This window comes from Poecilia mexicana, unplaced genomic scaffold (genome assembly GCF_051168715.1).
Source record: "Poecilia mexicana isolate PSO_F unplaced genomic scaffold, ASM5116871v1 scaffold_19, whole genome shotgun sequence".
In the NCBI taxonomy this organism is placed as follows: Eukaryota; Metazoa; Chordata; class Actinopteri; order Cyprinodontiformes; family Poeciliidae; genus Poecilia; species Poecilia mexicana.
The window spans coordinates 8,488,472-8,503,821 of record NW_028263388.1 but is presented as its reverse complement, the minus strand read 5'-3'; the positions used below and the strand labels follow the sequence as shown (position 1 = coordinate 8,503,821).

Sequence of the window (15,350 nt, the reverse complement as noted above, 5' to 3'; positions counted from 1 at the left end):
CTCATCTTGACTGCCTTGAGCTCCTATCCTTGAATGCCAAACCAAACCAGACTGGAGACAAACAGAAGGAATAGACTGGACTTTGCGATGAGAAACTCTTGCTTTGGGTGTTAAAAAAAAAAAGACAATAAAAGGCTAATTTGTGGGTTTTCTTATTCACAGCCGTAGATGGACTGGTCAAAACGCAAAGCAAACTTTCCAAAGGAGTCTCAAAGCATGAACACTACCCAGTCAGCTACTCCAGAGTTATTGTCCCAGGCGTCCATGATATGACGAAGACATTGGAAGAAGACTCATTATTTTTATGTTCATTCATATGATCTTGATGTCTTACTCTGCGTTATCTTGATCTCCCCTTTGACAGCTCCTCTCTGGAAACTCTAGTTAGACTAAATCAAATTAAGTTTGCTGAGGAAATTACTAAGAAATGGCCTTTGGGCGTGGGTCCCCACAGCAGGCAGAAATAAACATTATACCTTCAGTCGAGAAAGGTATTGCTGTGGGCTCTAGCATATGAGCTAACTTATGATGTTTGTGACTCCACAGTTGGGTGTCGGGCATCTTTCGAGTTCATCTCCCTCTGTAAAAGACCTTCGTCGGAACAACAGCGTACTGCTGTCATTGTACAGACTACAAGATAGATGCAGGTTTTAGAAGCACACTAGATTAACTATAAAGCATATAAGAAGGAGATCTTTTATTTTCCTTTGATACCGTATTAGATGAGTGACGTAATCTGTTGTAGCTATTGGGTAAAATATTCAAAAGATTCGCCCAGTAGTGCATCCTTTATTGGTTTTACCCATTTCTGTTTTCTTCCCTATTTTTAGGACAGAGAAAACTGTTCAAAACAGGAATTATTTCCAGTTCAGGTTAAATCGTCAGTATTTGCAGATTCACCTGTAGATGTTAACTTCTGTATTTGTGCTAAGATGGCTTCCACTTGTTTATCAATTCACATTAAAGTATATTTGTGTTTGAACTATTAAAATAGGCAGTCACAGGGAAAAGACACCATCTGTAAATTTTAATGGCATCACCACTGAGTTTTGTCCGGAACCTTGAGTCTTAGTCATCACATTGCTTGGCTCTGGTCCTCCTAACACCACAGCACGTTGCACAAAGGAGCCAAAGTGCTGCAGGCAGCTGGAGGACAGTGGAGGAGGAGGAGAGCTGCCTTTACTAAGACGGGCAGCAGCTGTATTTGCTTCCAGTCTTTTTCTGAAGAAGTGTTCTCAAGCTTGAGTACGTACTTGTGCCGACATACCTGCGTGTGTGTTTACGTATGACCTTGGCCAAACTTCAGCTTTCTCTGGTTCCAGAAATGCACCTACAATTAAGGCACATGACAGAGACGGGCTGTTGCGCCCGCAGGATGAACCTTTCACCTAAAAGCTCTCTGTCTTCATAGCCAACACTCCCACCCATTGGTTTGACCTCTGTCCGACAGATTTAGAAACGGCGCAAGCGCTAAGCCGGTCACTTAAAAAGTGGAAGTGTCAGCAGCGTACCGGTTTCCTGTAATTCTGCCAACTCAATCTCCCGGTGACATGAAAATTACGTTAAACAGTCACAGAGGCGGGGACAACAGTGTGTCTGAGTGCTGAGAGTTAAACGTGAACAGGTGGGAGGAAATAGCCGTAAGTACAATGCTATGTACTGAGCAGTGTATTCAGCTTTGTGTGTATTGGTGTGTGTCTACTACAAGGTCATCGAGTTGCACAGAGTGGGCCTGGTGCTGTGACTGAAACCAGGGTCTGTTCCAGCCTTGTCACATGTTTGGATACAAAAAGACAATCTTGTACCCCTTTACACAGGCACTCACACACACATACACATACAGGACAACCTGTACCATTTCCCTTCTTCTGGCTTTGTGCCTTCAGCTCTGTCTGATAGCTGCTGCCAGCTCCAATCAAAGCTCTGCTCCTTATCTGATGGGCCAATCAGCTTCATGGCAGAACTAAAGTAGGTTGTGTTGATCCCACATCCGGGCAACGTAACACCTCGAGTCTGACGTGTGGTAGTAGGTGTCAGTGACAGACTTAAACCAGCCAGATATGCTGGTTGTGATGTAGAACGATTAGAATACTGGGCCCCTGTGCTGGAAGACCGTACATCTTGTTTTCCCTAAAATATACTCTCGATTACATGCTTGAGGAAAATATTGGCTCTGCAACGATTCTCATTTTACACCCAAATCATTAACATCTTAAGGTGACTGTTGCACTCTTACTTTGCTGGGTTGATTTAAGACAACAGGGTTGAGGTATGGATTTGACACAGCATGCTAGGTTAGAGTTTCAACCCAGAAACGGTTTTGAAGGTTGTAACTTTAAGGGTACCAAAGAGTGGCTTGTTAAGACTTAACAGCAATCAGGAAGCTAAAGCAATACATATTTGGTCCATCAATCCGCTCTCTCCCCCTGGGAACCTTTTCATCCCCTGGTCCATATGAAACTTATTGGTGATAGGTCAGAATTTCTTGGGTGTGCTGAGTCCGACTATGCTGGGCCCTTAATGTGGCAACAAGCTCCCAACTGCCATTGTTCTACACTTCCAGTTAGTTACCTGAAAGAAATTTCCTACACTTTTCCTTAACCTAAAAGATGTTTGTACAGGGAAACATAAAATGTGCACACAGAACATTGCTGAAAACTGCTCTATTACATTTAATACATCTATGTTTAAGCCAGAATGTTTACTGTTATGGTTCATAAATGTATAAAAAGCTTCAAAAACAATACTTAAAACACGACAACCTTTGTTTACTTTTCTCCAGATGCCAGATTTACAGCTAGTGTAAGAGTAATTGTATCATTTAAGTGTAATGGAAGCAGTTTTAACAAAATCTCAGTAGTCGCCTTTGTACAACTATCATTTCAGCTTCTACTGTACTCTAGAGCAGTATAAAGTACAAATAAACATTCTGCCATAATTACTTTGTGACAATTACACTCCCCTCAGTCCCTGGAGGGCCTTTACTTCTCCACCTGTTCAGAGTTAAACTGAAATTAACTGGCTCTCCTCTCATTATTGGAGCTGTTGCCAATAGAGTTGCTCTAGTTTCCGGCTCACTTGACAGAGAAAACAAATGTTAAGGGTTAGACAAATTTTATAGCTCAGATCTGTGGAGTATTCCTGTGGTCCGTCTCACTTCTGATAATGTGGTCGTTTACAATTAATCTGATCCTGGAGTCACGCAATTTCTTTTCTCCCTGGTGAGTTAGTACTGACATTGTTTAACCCTAACCAAAAATGTTGTGTCATGGATGCAGATGTAATCTTCACGTGCTAACTGATCGCTCTATTTTTGTTCCTCCCACAGTGAACCATGGCAAGTTCCCCAAGCAGGAGGACTCGTATGCCTTTGAGGAGGACAGCAGCAGCGAGAGTCTGTCTCCGGAGCAGAACCACAGTGATGAGTCACAGGGCTCAGCCTGCCCTTCATCTGACGCCGTCGGCAGTACGGCCTCCTCCTCCTCCTCACCTGCCCTCACCAGCCCACGACAGGTACAACCCATCGCTTTGCCTGTCTTTTTTCATCCTTCTGTCAGTCTCTTGCCAGTACCTTCTCACATTCGTGCCTCTACTGCCCTCCTGTGGTGACAGAGTGAAGTCCACTACCCTAACTGTTAAACTGGATTTCGATGTATTGATGCCAACAATGGTAACAAGAAATAAGAAATGTAGCTGACTAGGATACTTTATGTGAAACTTGCAATCAAGGAGTTACACTTATGGCTGATTCATGTTGAAAAATACTTCTGAATACTTTTACAGTGCTTACATAGAAGTGAAGATGTATAAAAACAGGTGCTTACTAGTGATCTTTTTCCAAAATATATATTGGTGTCATTAGTTCTGCTCAGTAGATTTCTGCCGCTTGTTGTTGGGGTTTTTTCCCACTTAATTCCTGTCTCCTAAATACTCAATAAAAGCCCGACTGATTATTCTAAACGTCTTTGATGAAATATAAATGAATGATTTCTAATTTTATCTTAGTCCCATGTCGAGCTTTATGTGTTTTCTACAAAAAAATTATTCATGGAGGTATTTTATTAATCCAAAGAGTAGAGCTGCACAATATGTCAAATCACATTTGTCATTGCAATATCAATACATATAGATGGGTGTGGTATTTTCACAGGGTAGTGCAACCAGAGGCCCGCCAGACCAAAGCCAGGAAGAAGGTCTGTCTTCCCCTAACACCAACCAGGTAGCTCCACCAATACCGGTTCCTGCAATAGTCAAGGTTAGCAATCTTTGAATCTTGTTGTCATCGTCCTTTTGACGTGCCAACCGACCAGTTTCGCTTCCCTTTTCTGAACAGTCCAAGACGTCGGACAAGAACCGACATAAGAAGCCCAAAGATGTGAAGCCAAAAGTAAAGAAGCTCAAGTACCACCAGTACATTCCTCCAGACCAAAAGGTGGAGAAGTCTCCTCCGCCCATGGACTCAGCCTATGCCCGACTCCTGCAGCAGCAGCAGCTGTTCCTGCAGCTTCAGATCCTCAGCCAGCAGAAACATACTCACACACATTCACAGATGCAGCAGCCACAACAGCAGCACATACACTCCATGCAGGCCCATGCCCAGCAGAGACAGCCCACCTTCAGCTACCAGCCTCAGCTGCCAGCCAGCACCCAGAAGTAAGTCACACCACTTACAAAATTGACCTCTGCCATTGAAAGACGTCAGATTGGAGATGATGTCCAATAAAGACTAGCTACAGAAGACTGGCTATTTTGTTGTTCATAAGGAAACCTTATGTTTTTCCCAGAGATTGATCTGTTTCAATGTTCTGTTTCCAGGGGCAACAGTGAGCAGGTGCCATCTTGCGCCTCTAGTGGTCCTGCCAGCAACTCGAACAGCAACTCCTCTTCTCCCATCAAGAACACATTTCCCAATCAAAACAACGTTTCACCTGTCAAAGTTGGTCCACTACCTGCTAATCTGGATGACCTTAAAGTAAGCCTTATTAGCAATTAAAAGTCAAAGTTACATGCTTTAATTTTAACAGTTATTCTGTATTTATATTGTTTCTATATTTTGTCTTGTAAGGTTTCCGAGCTCAGGCAACACTTGCGCATTCGCGGCATGCCTGTTTCAGGGACCAAACAGGCCCTCATCGAACGACTCCGGCCCTTTAGGGACTCCAACGCGGACTCCTCACCGTCAGGGTCCTCCGACATCACAACTTTAACTTTTCCAGTCACACCCACTGGTTCCCTGTCTTCCTACCAGTCCCCATCTTCCTCCAGCAATCTGTCGCAGGGAGGATACTTTCCCTTCCCAAGTACCTCTTCCACGCCGCCCATCTCTCCGGCCTCCTCTGATCTGTCTCTCAGTGGCTCCCTCCCAGACAGCTTCAGTGATGTGCCAATGTCCTCTCCAAACCAGTTCAACCTGCAGCCATCCCCGACCCAAACTGCCATAGAGGATGGCCTGGGTGCAGGAGGAGGAGGTTCCAGGGTGTGTGGAGGGAACCAGAGAGTGGGAGAGGACGAAAGGAATGATGGAAGTCTGGAAGCCGAAAAAGATAAGATGCTGGTGGAGAAGCAGAGGGTCATCGAGGAGCTGACGTGGAAATTGCACCAGGAGCAAAGACAGGTGAGGAACTCCCTAATGAGATGTTGTACTTTACCAATACCGATATTAGCCAGTCGCACTTTGACCAATCCACCTCTGATCATACTTGCTAGGTTGAAGAACTGAAAATGCAACTTCACAAGAGGAAACGCTCCTTTGGAGCGACTGAGGACACCATCCCTCCACTGCCTCACTCCTCAATGCTTCACCAACAGCAGGCCACACCTATGATGGGCCAGCATTTTCTGGGGGTGACAATCAAGCAAGAGCCTATGTCCTTGTCCTCTAGTTGTCCCTTGTCTTCATCCAAGCAGCTCAAGAGCCCTCCTGGCAGCTGCATGGACGATATGGGGTGCTGCAACAATCCCATACCAAATCTAGGGGGTGGTCCTGGTGGGCCACAATGCATGGACACAGACCCTTCCTCTGCCAGCCCCTCCACCATGTCAGCCTTTCTGAGTCCCCAGTGTTCTCCGCAAGATTCTCCTGTCGGAAAACCCACCAGCAGCTCCCAGCCTCCGTCGCCTAATAGCCCCTACCTGCTGTCTCCTCTGCTGGGGAGAGACAGTTGTGGACACCCCCATGGACAAGGCAGAGGTCACAACATGCAGGTACAAAGTACACCCTAAACATAAAGCTATGTTTAGGGTGTACTCAAAGCACATTCATGAATCAGAATGGCTCATTCAGTGATCGCCATGAGAAAATCATTCACAAAACGTGAAGGACGTTACAGGGGAGCTAAAGAGACCCAAAGAAATCTTTATCTGTAAAACATTTTAGGAACCATGTATAATCTTAACTTTCACTTCAGTGAAGTGCTTCTTTGTGTTAATCTTTCACATGAAATACTCCAAAATTCTTGGAAGTTTGTTGAAACATGACAAAATCTGGAAAGTGATATACTTTTTAAACTTCAACAAATAATTTTACAGAATGGTTGTTTCCATTTATGAGCCTTTCTTCTATGAACTCTAAATCTTTGATTGATCTAATTGATTGACGTTACATCCTGCCTGCTGCAGGTGCAGCAGAGGACTGGTAGCCAGCCGTTAAACTGCTCTTATCCTTCGGACCAAAGAAGCCTTCAGGCTGCATTTCCCAGCTCACCTGACTGTGGTCTTAACCACAGCGGCCCCATCAAGGCCGAGAGTCAGAATATGCAACCAAAGGTAAAGGTGTAAAAGATCTGAATGTTTGTCTTGTTGTAACATTTGTCAGGTTGTGTTATCTAACTGAATCACCTCCCATCCATGCCGTTTCCTCCTTCTCTTTGTTCATTTCTGACCTGTCTCTGAATTGTCTCCTTGGTATGAGGCTCATTGTCCCTCTTCTCATATCTGTTACATGTTATCACACTCTTTTACACGAGTAAACCCATTTGAAACGCCAATTAATCTTTACATAACAACTGTGACGAGGTTACTCAGACGTGGAGCCCTAATTTCTGGTGTTTCTTCTGCATCTCTAACTTCGTGAGCTCCCCTACCACATGCTAATGACACTTTTCACTTATTTCTCATATAGATGTCAGCATTGCCATCTTCCCGGCATGTTGGCCAAAAGTGCCAGGTCTCCCCCCCTGCCTTCAGTAGCTCAGATTCAGATGCATCTGACTTAAGACAGCCCCCATGCTATGAGGATGCAGTGAAGCAGGTAAACTCAATTCTATGCTAAAAGAAAATTAGTGGAGTTTGCTGGCCAGGGAATTCATTTAAATTTGTGCGGTTCCAATTACAGTTTTCTTCTCTCTTTTCTTGTTTTTGTGTCTCAGACAATCCATCACTTTTGTCTCACCTGTTTGTCCCAATCATTGCTTCTATCACTGCATGAACATTCAAACCCTTCTGACAAGTCTGAAACAAGATTTTTCCTAAAGATTGAGTTTGCAAAGTTGCCAGGAAACATGCATGTTTTTGTGTAAATTCTCTTTAGTTGTCTTATCAAAAATACCAAATAAGAAAAAATAAAGTCTTACTCATTTACACTCTTGGAGCTACATTCAATGAGTGCCAAAGAAAATAAATGGAGCTTCTGGATTTGCTGCTTTGAAAAACTCCAGCCAATAGCATGTGAAGTAACATCACACCTTGGTAATTCAGCTTCCCATGCTGCATTTAATTTCAAATATTTTAGATGAGCTCTCCGTAAAAATCCACAAATAATTTTGAGTTTCGTTCTACAGACATAGACATCAGATACAGATCTGCAAATAGGCGGGGTTCCACTATACAGGGCACTGAAATATGTGGACATATGTCCCTACAACATTTGGGATATTTATTTTACTTGCACTAGATTCACTAAATACTGGTGACCTGCCAGGGTGTACAACCCCTCTTGCCCGTGGAGAAAGGCACCAACACCCAGCACTAGTAAACCAGGAATCTTCAAACCTAGTCGCCAACGGCCGGTACCATGTAACTTTTACAGATGTCCCTTGTCAAACGCACCTGAATCAAATGGAAGATTTACCTCCTTTGTATCCAGGCAAGTTCTCCAAAGACCTGCTAATGACGTGGTTATTTGACACAGATGTGTTGAAGCAGAGAACACACCAGTCCTTGAGCACTGGATTTGAAGACTCCAGTACTAGATCATTGGTTACCAGTAGCATGCTTCACAAAGAGACATTGTTTAATGTATTTCCAGTGGAAACCATCAGAACCTGCTTCAAGAATTTATTTTGACTTGTACTGAGGTCCAATTTACAACCATTTTCATTAGGGATACATGTATAAAAAATTTGGACTGATACACACACAAATATCAACCAGAAGGAAATAAAAGTTGGTTGAAAATATCAGCCCAGTTTTACTTAAACCGATACCGATAAGTTAAAAAAATTACTAAAAATCAGTTGATAACATTGTTGATGCCGATATATCATGCTTCCTTAATTTTCATGCTTCCCCTCTGAAGGTTTAAGGGACTTCTGGAGCTTATAATGGGAAATTATTGAATGCACTCACGTCAAAGCTGAGTGATCCAAACAGCTGATTGATAAGAATTTCTCTCTATTGCACTTTCAGCAAATGACCCGGAGTCAGCAGATGGATGAACTGTTGGACGTGCTCATAGAAAGTGGAGGTAAGCAGAATGTCTGTGTAGCTTTTATAAAGTCTAGTCGCCCCCAAAATTAGTCCTGGGAGTAAAAACAGCTTGTAAATCTGATGTAAAACACCAGACAAAAAAATAAAATCTGAGTTTTATGGGAAATGTTGGCATCCACTTCCTCGAAATGCTAAGACAATCCATCCTTTCCTTTCTCCTTAAGAGATGCCAGCTAACGCAAGAGAAGAGAGGGAGAGGTCCTCTGTAACACAAGTTGTGCCTCACATTACTGTGTCCCCAGGGTGTCCCGGCCTCCTCATCCCAAGGTTCCACTGGCACTACGAGCACCTGTCCCCCAACCAGATACCCTACGACCATGCTGCCAATCACGCCACCGAGAGCCACCTGCAGACTCTGCTGGGTAACCCTATGGGACGGGGAGGGGAGATGGGGCTCCTTAAAATGGCCACCGAGGACGGACACCAGGAAGAGGAAGGGAACAGAGATGCCGAAGAGTACAGCAGCCTCCACAGCCACCACTGCCGCCCCCAACATTCCCAGCAGGACAAACTCCAGACCAACAGAGATCGGCTAGACACGCCTCTGTCGCCTGGTAGCAGTAAGGTGTTCGCCGTCCCTGAGGTCCAGGGGATGGTCAGCATGGCCTTTAGCGAGACGCCGTGGGAAACCATGGAGTGGCTGGACCTGACGCCTCCCAGTTCCGCGACTGCTTTCGGCGGCGCTGCTCAGCCCAGTGCACCCAGTATCTTTAACACAGAGTTCCTGGATGTGACGGACATTAACTTGAACTCTGCCATGGACCTTCAACTGGAGCATTGGTGAAAGCAATAATGCCAACATTAATACCAAAGAACTATTGAATTCTTCCCTAGATGGCTTTAATCTAAGTGTGAGAAGTTCCTCTTTGCTGTCGTACAGTGGAATATTATTTTGTTTAGTCGTCTGAAGTTTGACAGCCTAAAGAGATGTTATGACATTTTATCTTGAATCTTAACTTTACTGAACTTATTTTCCACCAATGTCATCGTAACCAAAAAGAAAAAACCCAGGTGCTTTTTGATACAATTTGTGTCCATTTTGAACATTGATGCGCACAACTGTCACTGAGTTGAGGACTGACAGTGGACACGTGTAGTACTTTCTGTACGCACCATCAGTGTTACACCACCTAGACTTGAAGACGGAATTTGCCAATCACTGCATACCTACAGAGTGAATATTTGTGTTACTGGAAAAAAAGAAAGAAAAATCCCCCCAAAAGACTAACAAGAATATCTGGATTTCATAGAAGCGGCCAAATTGTAAATATCACAACAGTTTTGGAAAATCTCACATCTACATGCTGTTGTCAAAGGTGTGGGAGAAAGTACAACCCAAAAATGAAGTGTATAATACAACCTTTGATGTAAATATGGTACATATATATATATATATATAAAACCTCACAGAGCACCTCTTGCTTAATACACATTTGTCACAGTTTGCTTGAGCTTTGAATATAGGAATGGTTGTTGTTGTTTTTTATACATATCTACAGTTTCTGACATATTTATGTTCAGGAAGACATAAAGGGGAAAGCGATGTCTGAGGAATCTTTGGTCTTATCAGTTTAAACCAAGAGACAAACTGTGCCTTACCTGCAAAACATGCTTATGAATAAAAATTCCCAGCTTTGTACTGATGACTCTACAAAAGCTAAGAGGCATTTTAAAAGCTACAAAAAGTAATCTAAAAAAAAAAACAGATAATTTTATATGTAATTTTTGTCCTCTTAAATTGCAACATCTCTATTTCAAAGTTGATCACATTTATTTATTTTGTGATTTTGTATTTATACTTGATGTTGTATTTATGCTGACATTCCTTTGATACTTTCTTGATGTAACCAAAAATTATATATATTTTTTGGACCACTGACTCTTTTAGGCTAAGCAGTTTCAAAATGTGAGGAAAAGCGAAGAAGCCGACCTAAAAAGCCGCGTTATCTCAAATGACAATTATCGATTGTGTGAACCGTCCATTGTAAGCACTTGTGAATAGAAAAAAAATGTAATATATTCAAATCTTAACTGTGAATATTTCTAAAAACTCCCCCTACAGCCAGCAGCAGCAGCCATGTTGAGCAGGTCTGCTCAACATGACTCAGATCAGTAATGTTCTGAACACTCTAAAAAGTAAGAGTTTGAATTTCTATAGTATCTTCTGAATGTATTGAAAGAAAATACACGAAGACACCTGTATGTGTTATAAATATGTAGCATCATCCACAAAGCAATGTCTAGGCTATACAACATTGTCAATCCCATAATATTCCAAAGTTCTTGCAGCAGAAAGCAAATTTTTACACATATTGGATAAAAATACAATAATTTTTATTTCTATTGTCTGACATTTATGCTACTTTTATGTCAGAAGATTATATAATGTTTGAGGGGTGAGAGAGGATTTGATAGAATTACCTTTAAACTGCCTTCAAACTTGAATTGATATTTTTGGGCGTCCTGACAAGTTTCTCACACTAGTTTGCTGAAATCATGGCCCATTCCTCCTGACAGAACTTGCTCACGCACACCTTTTCAGCTGGGGAAGCCGAAATACCTAGAAGCAATGCCACTTACACCAGTGGCAGGCCATGCATTTGGTACCTGGGCCTTCATAGGGACTTTGCTGATTTAATCCACCACTATGGCCTTACAAGTATACAAACCACCAACACTATAGTATAGAAAACAAAAAACGCAATATAACAGGGTTCAGGTATTACAAAGGTTTGTTCAGTCCTTACATAAACGTTAGTATTGGGTTTTCGGATTTCAAGTATCCTGGTCTAAATGCAACATCCAAACCACGTATTTAAATGCGTCCTGAGTGACCACGTGAATCCTAAATACCGTACCTGAGCCCTATCCAATTAAATATAGAGAGAAGATATATAGATATAAGTGGGTCGACATAATTTGCAGCACCGTTTGTTTATCAATTAGCCTAATAATTAATTATGAGTTTTTCACCTTTTGTGAGTGAATACTATTGTTATAACAAAAAAAATCTAATTTAGACACCTCCAAACATCTGCACTACATCCAATTGTCCCAAAAAAGAACAAAAATAAAGCACATAATACTCACTCAGTTGCAGATTATTTCTTCACAGACAAAATCCATCTTCTTCTTTTTGCGAAGACAAACCTCAATCACGTTTCAGTTCCATCAACAAGTCCTTCTCTATGGCCTTGTATTTTTGACAAATCCTAGCCATTTAATAAAGTGTTACCGCTCACGCCTGAGACTTCCCGGTCTTCGCGATATCAAGTTGTTCAGAAAAAGTGCCATGAAAATTTATATTTCTTCTTTTATCATGAGAGCAGATGAGCTTCTGCATCTTCTTAAGACATTGGATACAAAATAAAAAATAATTTCACACACATTAACAAGAGCAACAGTTTCCTGGCGATGTGCTTTGTTAGCAAAACTTAACGATTTTGCTACAGCTTCACTCTGACCGTCCAATCAGACGGCGGAAAACCTCTGACACCACTTCGAGCGAGTGTTGTGAATCAGCGAACCTGAAAGCTGATTGGTTAAAAGAACCGTTCTGTTCGTTTACTGAACGTAAGCCTGTTGTACAGATTCTGATTGGACGCAACACCGATCATCCATGCCGACTTGTATGGGAAGCCGTGCAGCCAAGTGAGACGTTGTTAAAAAACAAACAAACAAAAAAAAAAAACAACAAAAAACGTCTCACTTAAATAAGTTTTATTAATTTTTTGGAAGTAAGTTAATAAAACTTAACTGAACAAAAGTTAGAATTTGGGTTGTAAACATCTTAGGGATTCTGATAGGCCTGAAGAGAAGGCTTTATTGGCTCTGTCGGCCCACCGCTGCTATTGCTATTGTTTGCAAAGCAGTTAATACAGGAAGGAGCGTTTATTTTTCCTCTGTGCTGATTGGTTGTACCCACAAGAGCTGAAATAATGAAGAATAAATATTAACTTCTGTGCCTGGTAATGAATATTATGGTATATTTGGTGTGTGAACTATTAAAATATGCAAATATGTTTTATAAGGAGTCTGATTTTCCTGGGGTCCAGCTACAGCTACAGGGGTTAGGCAGCTGTGGTCCCTAACCCCTACAAATACCAGATGTCCACCTTATACTTTATGTTCGATTCCCTCTTCTTCCCACAAATGTAACAAAAGATCGTTATGGCCAACTTTTCGATTTTAGTTTCTCCTGAGTCCATGGCATGTCTCCAAAAGTTAAGGCCTTTACAAATTGTAGTGTTTTTCTTTAATCTCCTTTTTGGAACAGTGACTCTGAGTGGCCTTTCAAAACCTTTCGATGTGAATAACATCTCACCAGATTCAGACAGCATCTTCACAATGTATTTCTTTTATTTTATTTATTTATTTTTTTTAACTTTTGTTAAAAGTCAGGCTCATGTTACCCAAAAATTAACCTTTCTTGTAGAGGTCCATAACTCTCTTCTAGGTATCTTGGCTGATTTCTTTAGTTTCTTTTTCATAATGTCACACAAGGGAGTAATGTTCTTTTAGGGATTGGCTTAAACTGCATTCAATTGAATATGAACATATCTGAAGCTCATAAAGCCTTGACATTACCATCTGGACTTTTTTAAAGTAAATAAAATAATAACCTTGGTGTGCATAAACCTCTGAATTTGATGAAAGTGATAAAATAAAATCCCAAAAGTCATCATTATTGCATTTAGCTAATATAAATAATTGTAATCCTAACTTACCTTAAAGGTTCAGTTGTATTGAATGTCAGAGAATTGTTTTCCTTTTTATACAATGTGCATATCTCTGGTTTCAACACTGTATATCTGATGAAAACCCCTAGAAGGCATAACCAAGGTCTGTAAATCACGAGGTGGCCAAAAAAAAAAGCACTAACCGAAATTAAAATGCAGCTTGACAAATTTCTAGTCATAATTTCTATAAACTATTTTATAGAAATTTGACACAATGTTATATCAATGTGTGGGAAGCATTGGTTTAGAGCCAAAAGGGAAATTTTGGGCAAGTTTGGTTGTTTGGATGATGGAAAATACATGTAGAACATTTGCGATGGAAAAATTGTAATAATTCAGTGTGAATCATAAATTCCAGACAGAACTGCTGGCTGGAAATTCAAGCCATAAATGCTCTTGAACTTAAACTGCTATCACATTTTATCTGACTTCTTAGCTTTTAGCTTTAACAAGGAGTGAATTAATTTGACCTGACATTATTAAAATGCTAATATAAGGTTAAATATAGATGTAAATTATAGGTTTGAAACTTGATTTAGACATCCGCTAAGCTAAGCTCTCATTTATATTGTATATTTGAAAATATAAAGATCTGGGACTTGTAGGTAAACCCGTCCTGGCTGCTTTAGGAATGCTAATTAGCAATTAGCTAGGAATTAGCATTCCTAAAGCAGCTAGCACAGGTGTCTCTTCTCTTTTTGTTGGAGAAGACACAGCAAATAATCCCCAAATATGTTGACTTTGATGGGGCTAAATTTAATCTACTTTTTGCACTCATCAGACCTTTCCATTTAACATTCCAAATTAAATCCAATTCACCATTACCCTCTGTTTTATTTGCCAAAACTATCCTTGCTAGGAAATCTGTCCCATTCTTGATTTTTTTTCCAAACAAGTATGACTCAATATAAAGGTATAACTTTAGTAAAAGTGTATTATTTAAGATGTTTGAATTTGGGCGAGAAACTGACAGGATTTATTTTTGTTATCCATAACATCCTGTATCTGCAGTCGTTGCCACTTTGACATAGTTCTGTATAGTTCTCCATGCATTTTTTGGTAAATGGATGAAGAAACAGTATTGGAGCTGCTTTTCTTTTCCATTCCAGAGCCTCATGAATGGAAAAGAACATTATAGATGTAATCAGAGTGACGGCCAAAGGTGCGTCCTGAAAGATGAATTTTCAGGTTCCAAGCTGGAGGCGGGGTTCCCTACTGTAATGACCTCGAAACTCCAAAACATATCCAATATGGCTGACCTGAGTAAGAAAGTTGCTTACTCTTAAGATGTTTGTTTGCCTTTCTGATGGCTTTCAGTGTCAATAATTCAGTCAGACATGTATTTATGAACATGTGCCTTTATTGTCTGATTTTTGAAAACTGTTAATCCTGAGATCCAAACTAAGAGTCGAGTAATTAGAATATAGCATTATCCTCGAGTCGGATATTGAACTGTTGCTGCCATAAATACGAAGTGGAAATGAAAGTGAAAATATGTGTATGACAAGTCTACTCTGTAAAATCCGGTTTGACTTTATCATTTTTGACCGTTTTACGCTTTACCTATGGACATGTTTAATGGTTTACACGGTTTGATTCCATCACATTCAAAGTTGTTCTCACGTTCTGTCTTAAATATGTTTTCCAGTCCTGTTCACCCATCTGGCCTTATTCGCAATAATTCCCCTTATTCAAGGCCAGAAAGCAAAAAAAAAAAACAAAAAAAAAAAACACATCTGACAGAAGCTTCCATGTTGCTTGGCCACCAACTTGCCTTTTGTCTATTGTTATAAAAAAAAAGGGTATTGTGGATTTATTTCTGTATACAGCTGAAAGAGCAATAAAAATGAACACAGCTAAGTATTTTCAGTTTTTTTTTTTAATTCGTGTTCCTAAGCAGCACAC

The 15,350-nt window shown here is 40.9% G+C and overlaps 1 protein-coding gene across 1 annotated transcript in view; it reads left to right on the top strand.

The window, feature by feature from the left end:
- myocd (myocardin) overlaps positions 1-15,305 on the top strand; it is a 33,229-nt gene extending 17,924 nt beyond the window's left edge. Inside the window, exons 3-12 of the mRNA XM_088000938.1 lie at positions 3,329-3,513; positions 4,151-4,255; positions 4,334-4,653; positions 4,816-4,972; positions 5,066-5,614; positions 5,707-6,204; positions 6,619-6,765; positions 7,121-7,249; positions 8,626-8,683; positions 8,949-15,305. Coding sequence (XP_087857064.1) covers positions 3,329-3,513; positions 4,151-4,255; positions 4,334-4,653; positions 4,816-4,972; positions 5,066-5,614; positions 5,707-6,204; positions 6,619-6,765; positions 7,121-7,249; positions 8,626-8,683; positions 8,949-9,490 — 2,690 coding nt within the window. The 3' untranslated portion in view covers positions 9,491-15,305. The remainder of the gene's footprint in view (positions 1-3,328; positions 3,514-4,150; positions 4,256-4,333; positions 4,654-4,815; positions 4,973-5,065; positions 5,615-5,706; positions 6,205-6,618; positions 6,766-7,120; positions 7,250-8,625; positions 8,684-8,948) is intronic.
- Positions 15,306-15,350: the final 45 nt, after the last annotated feature.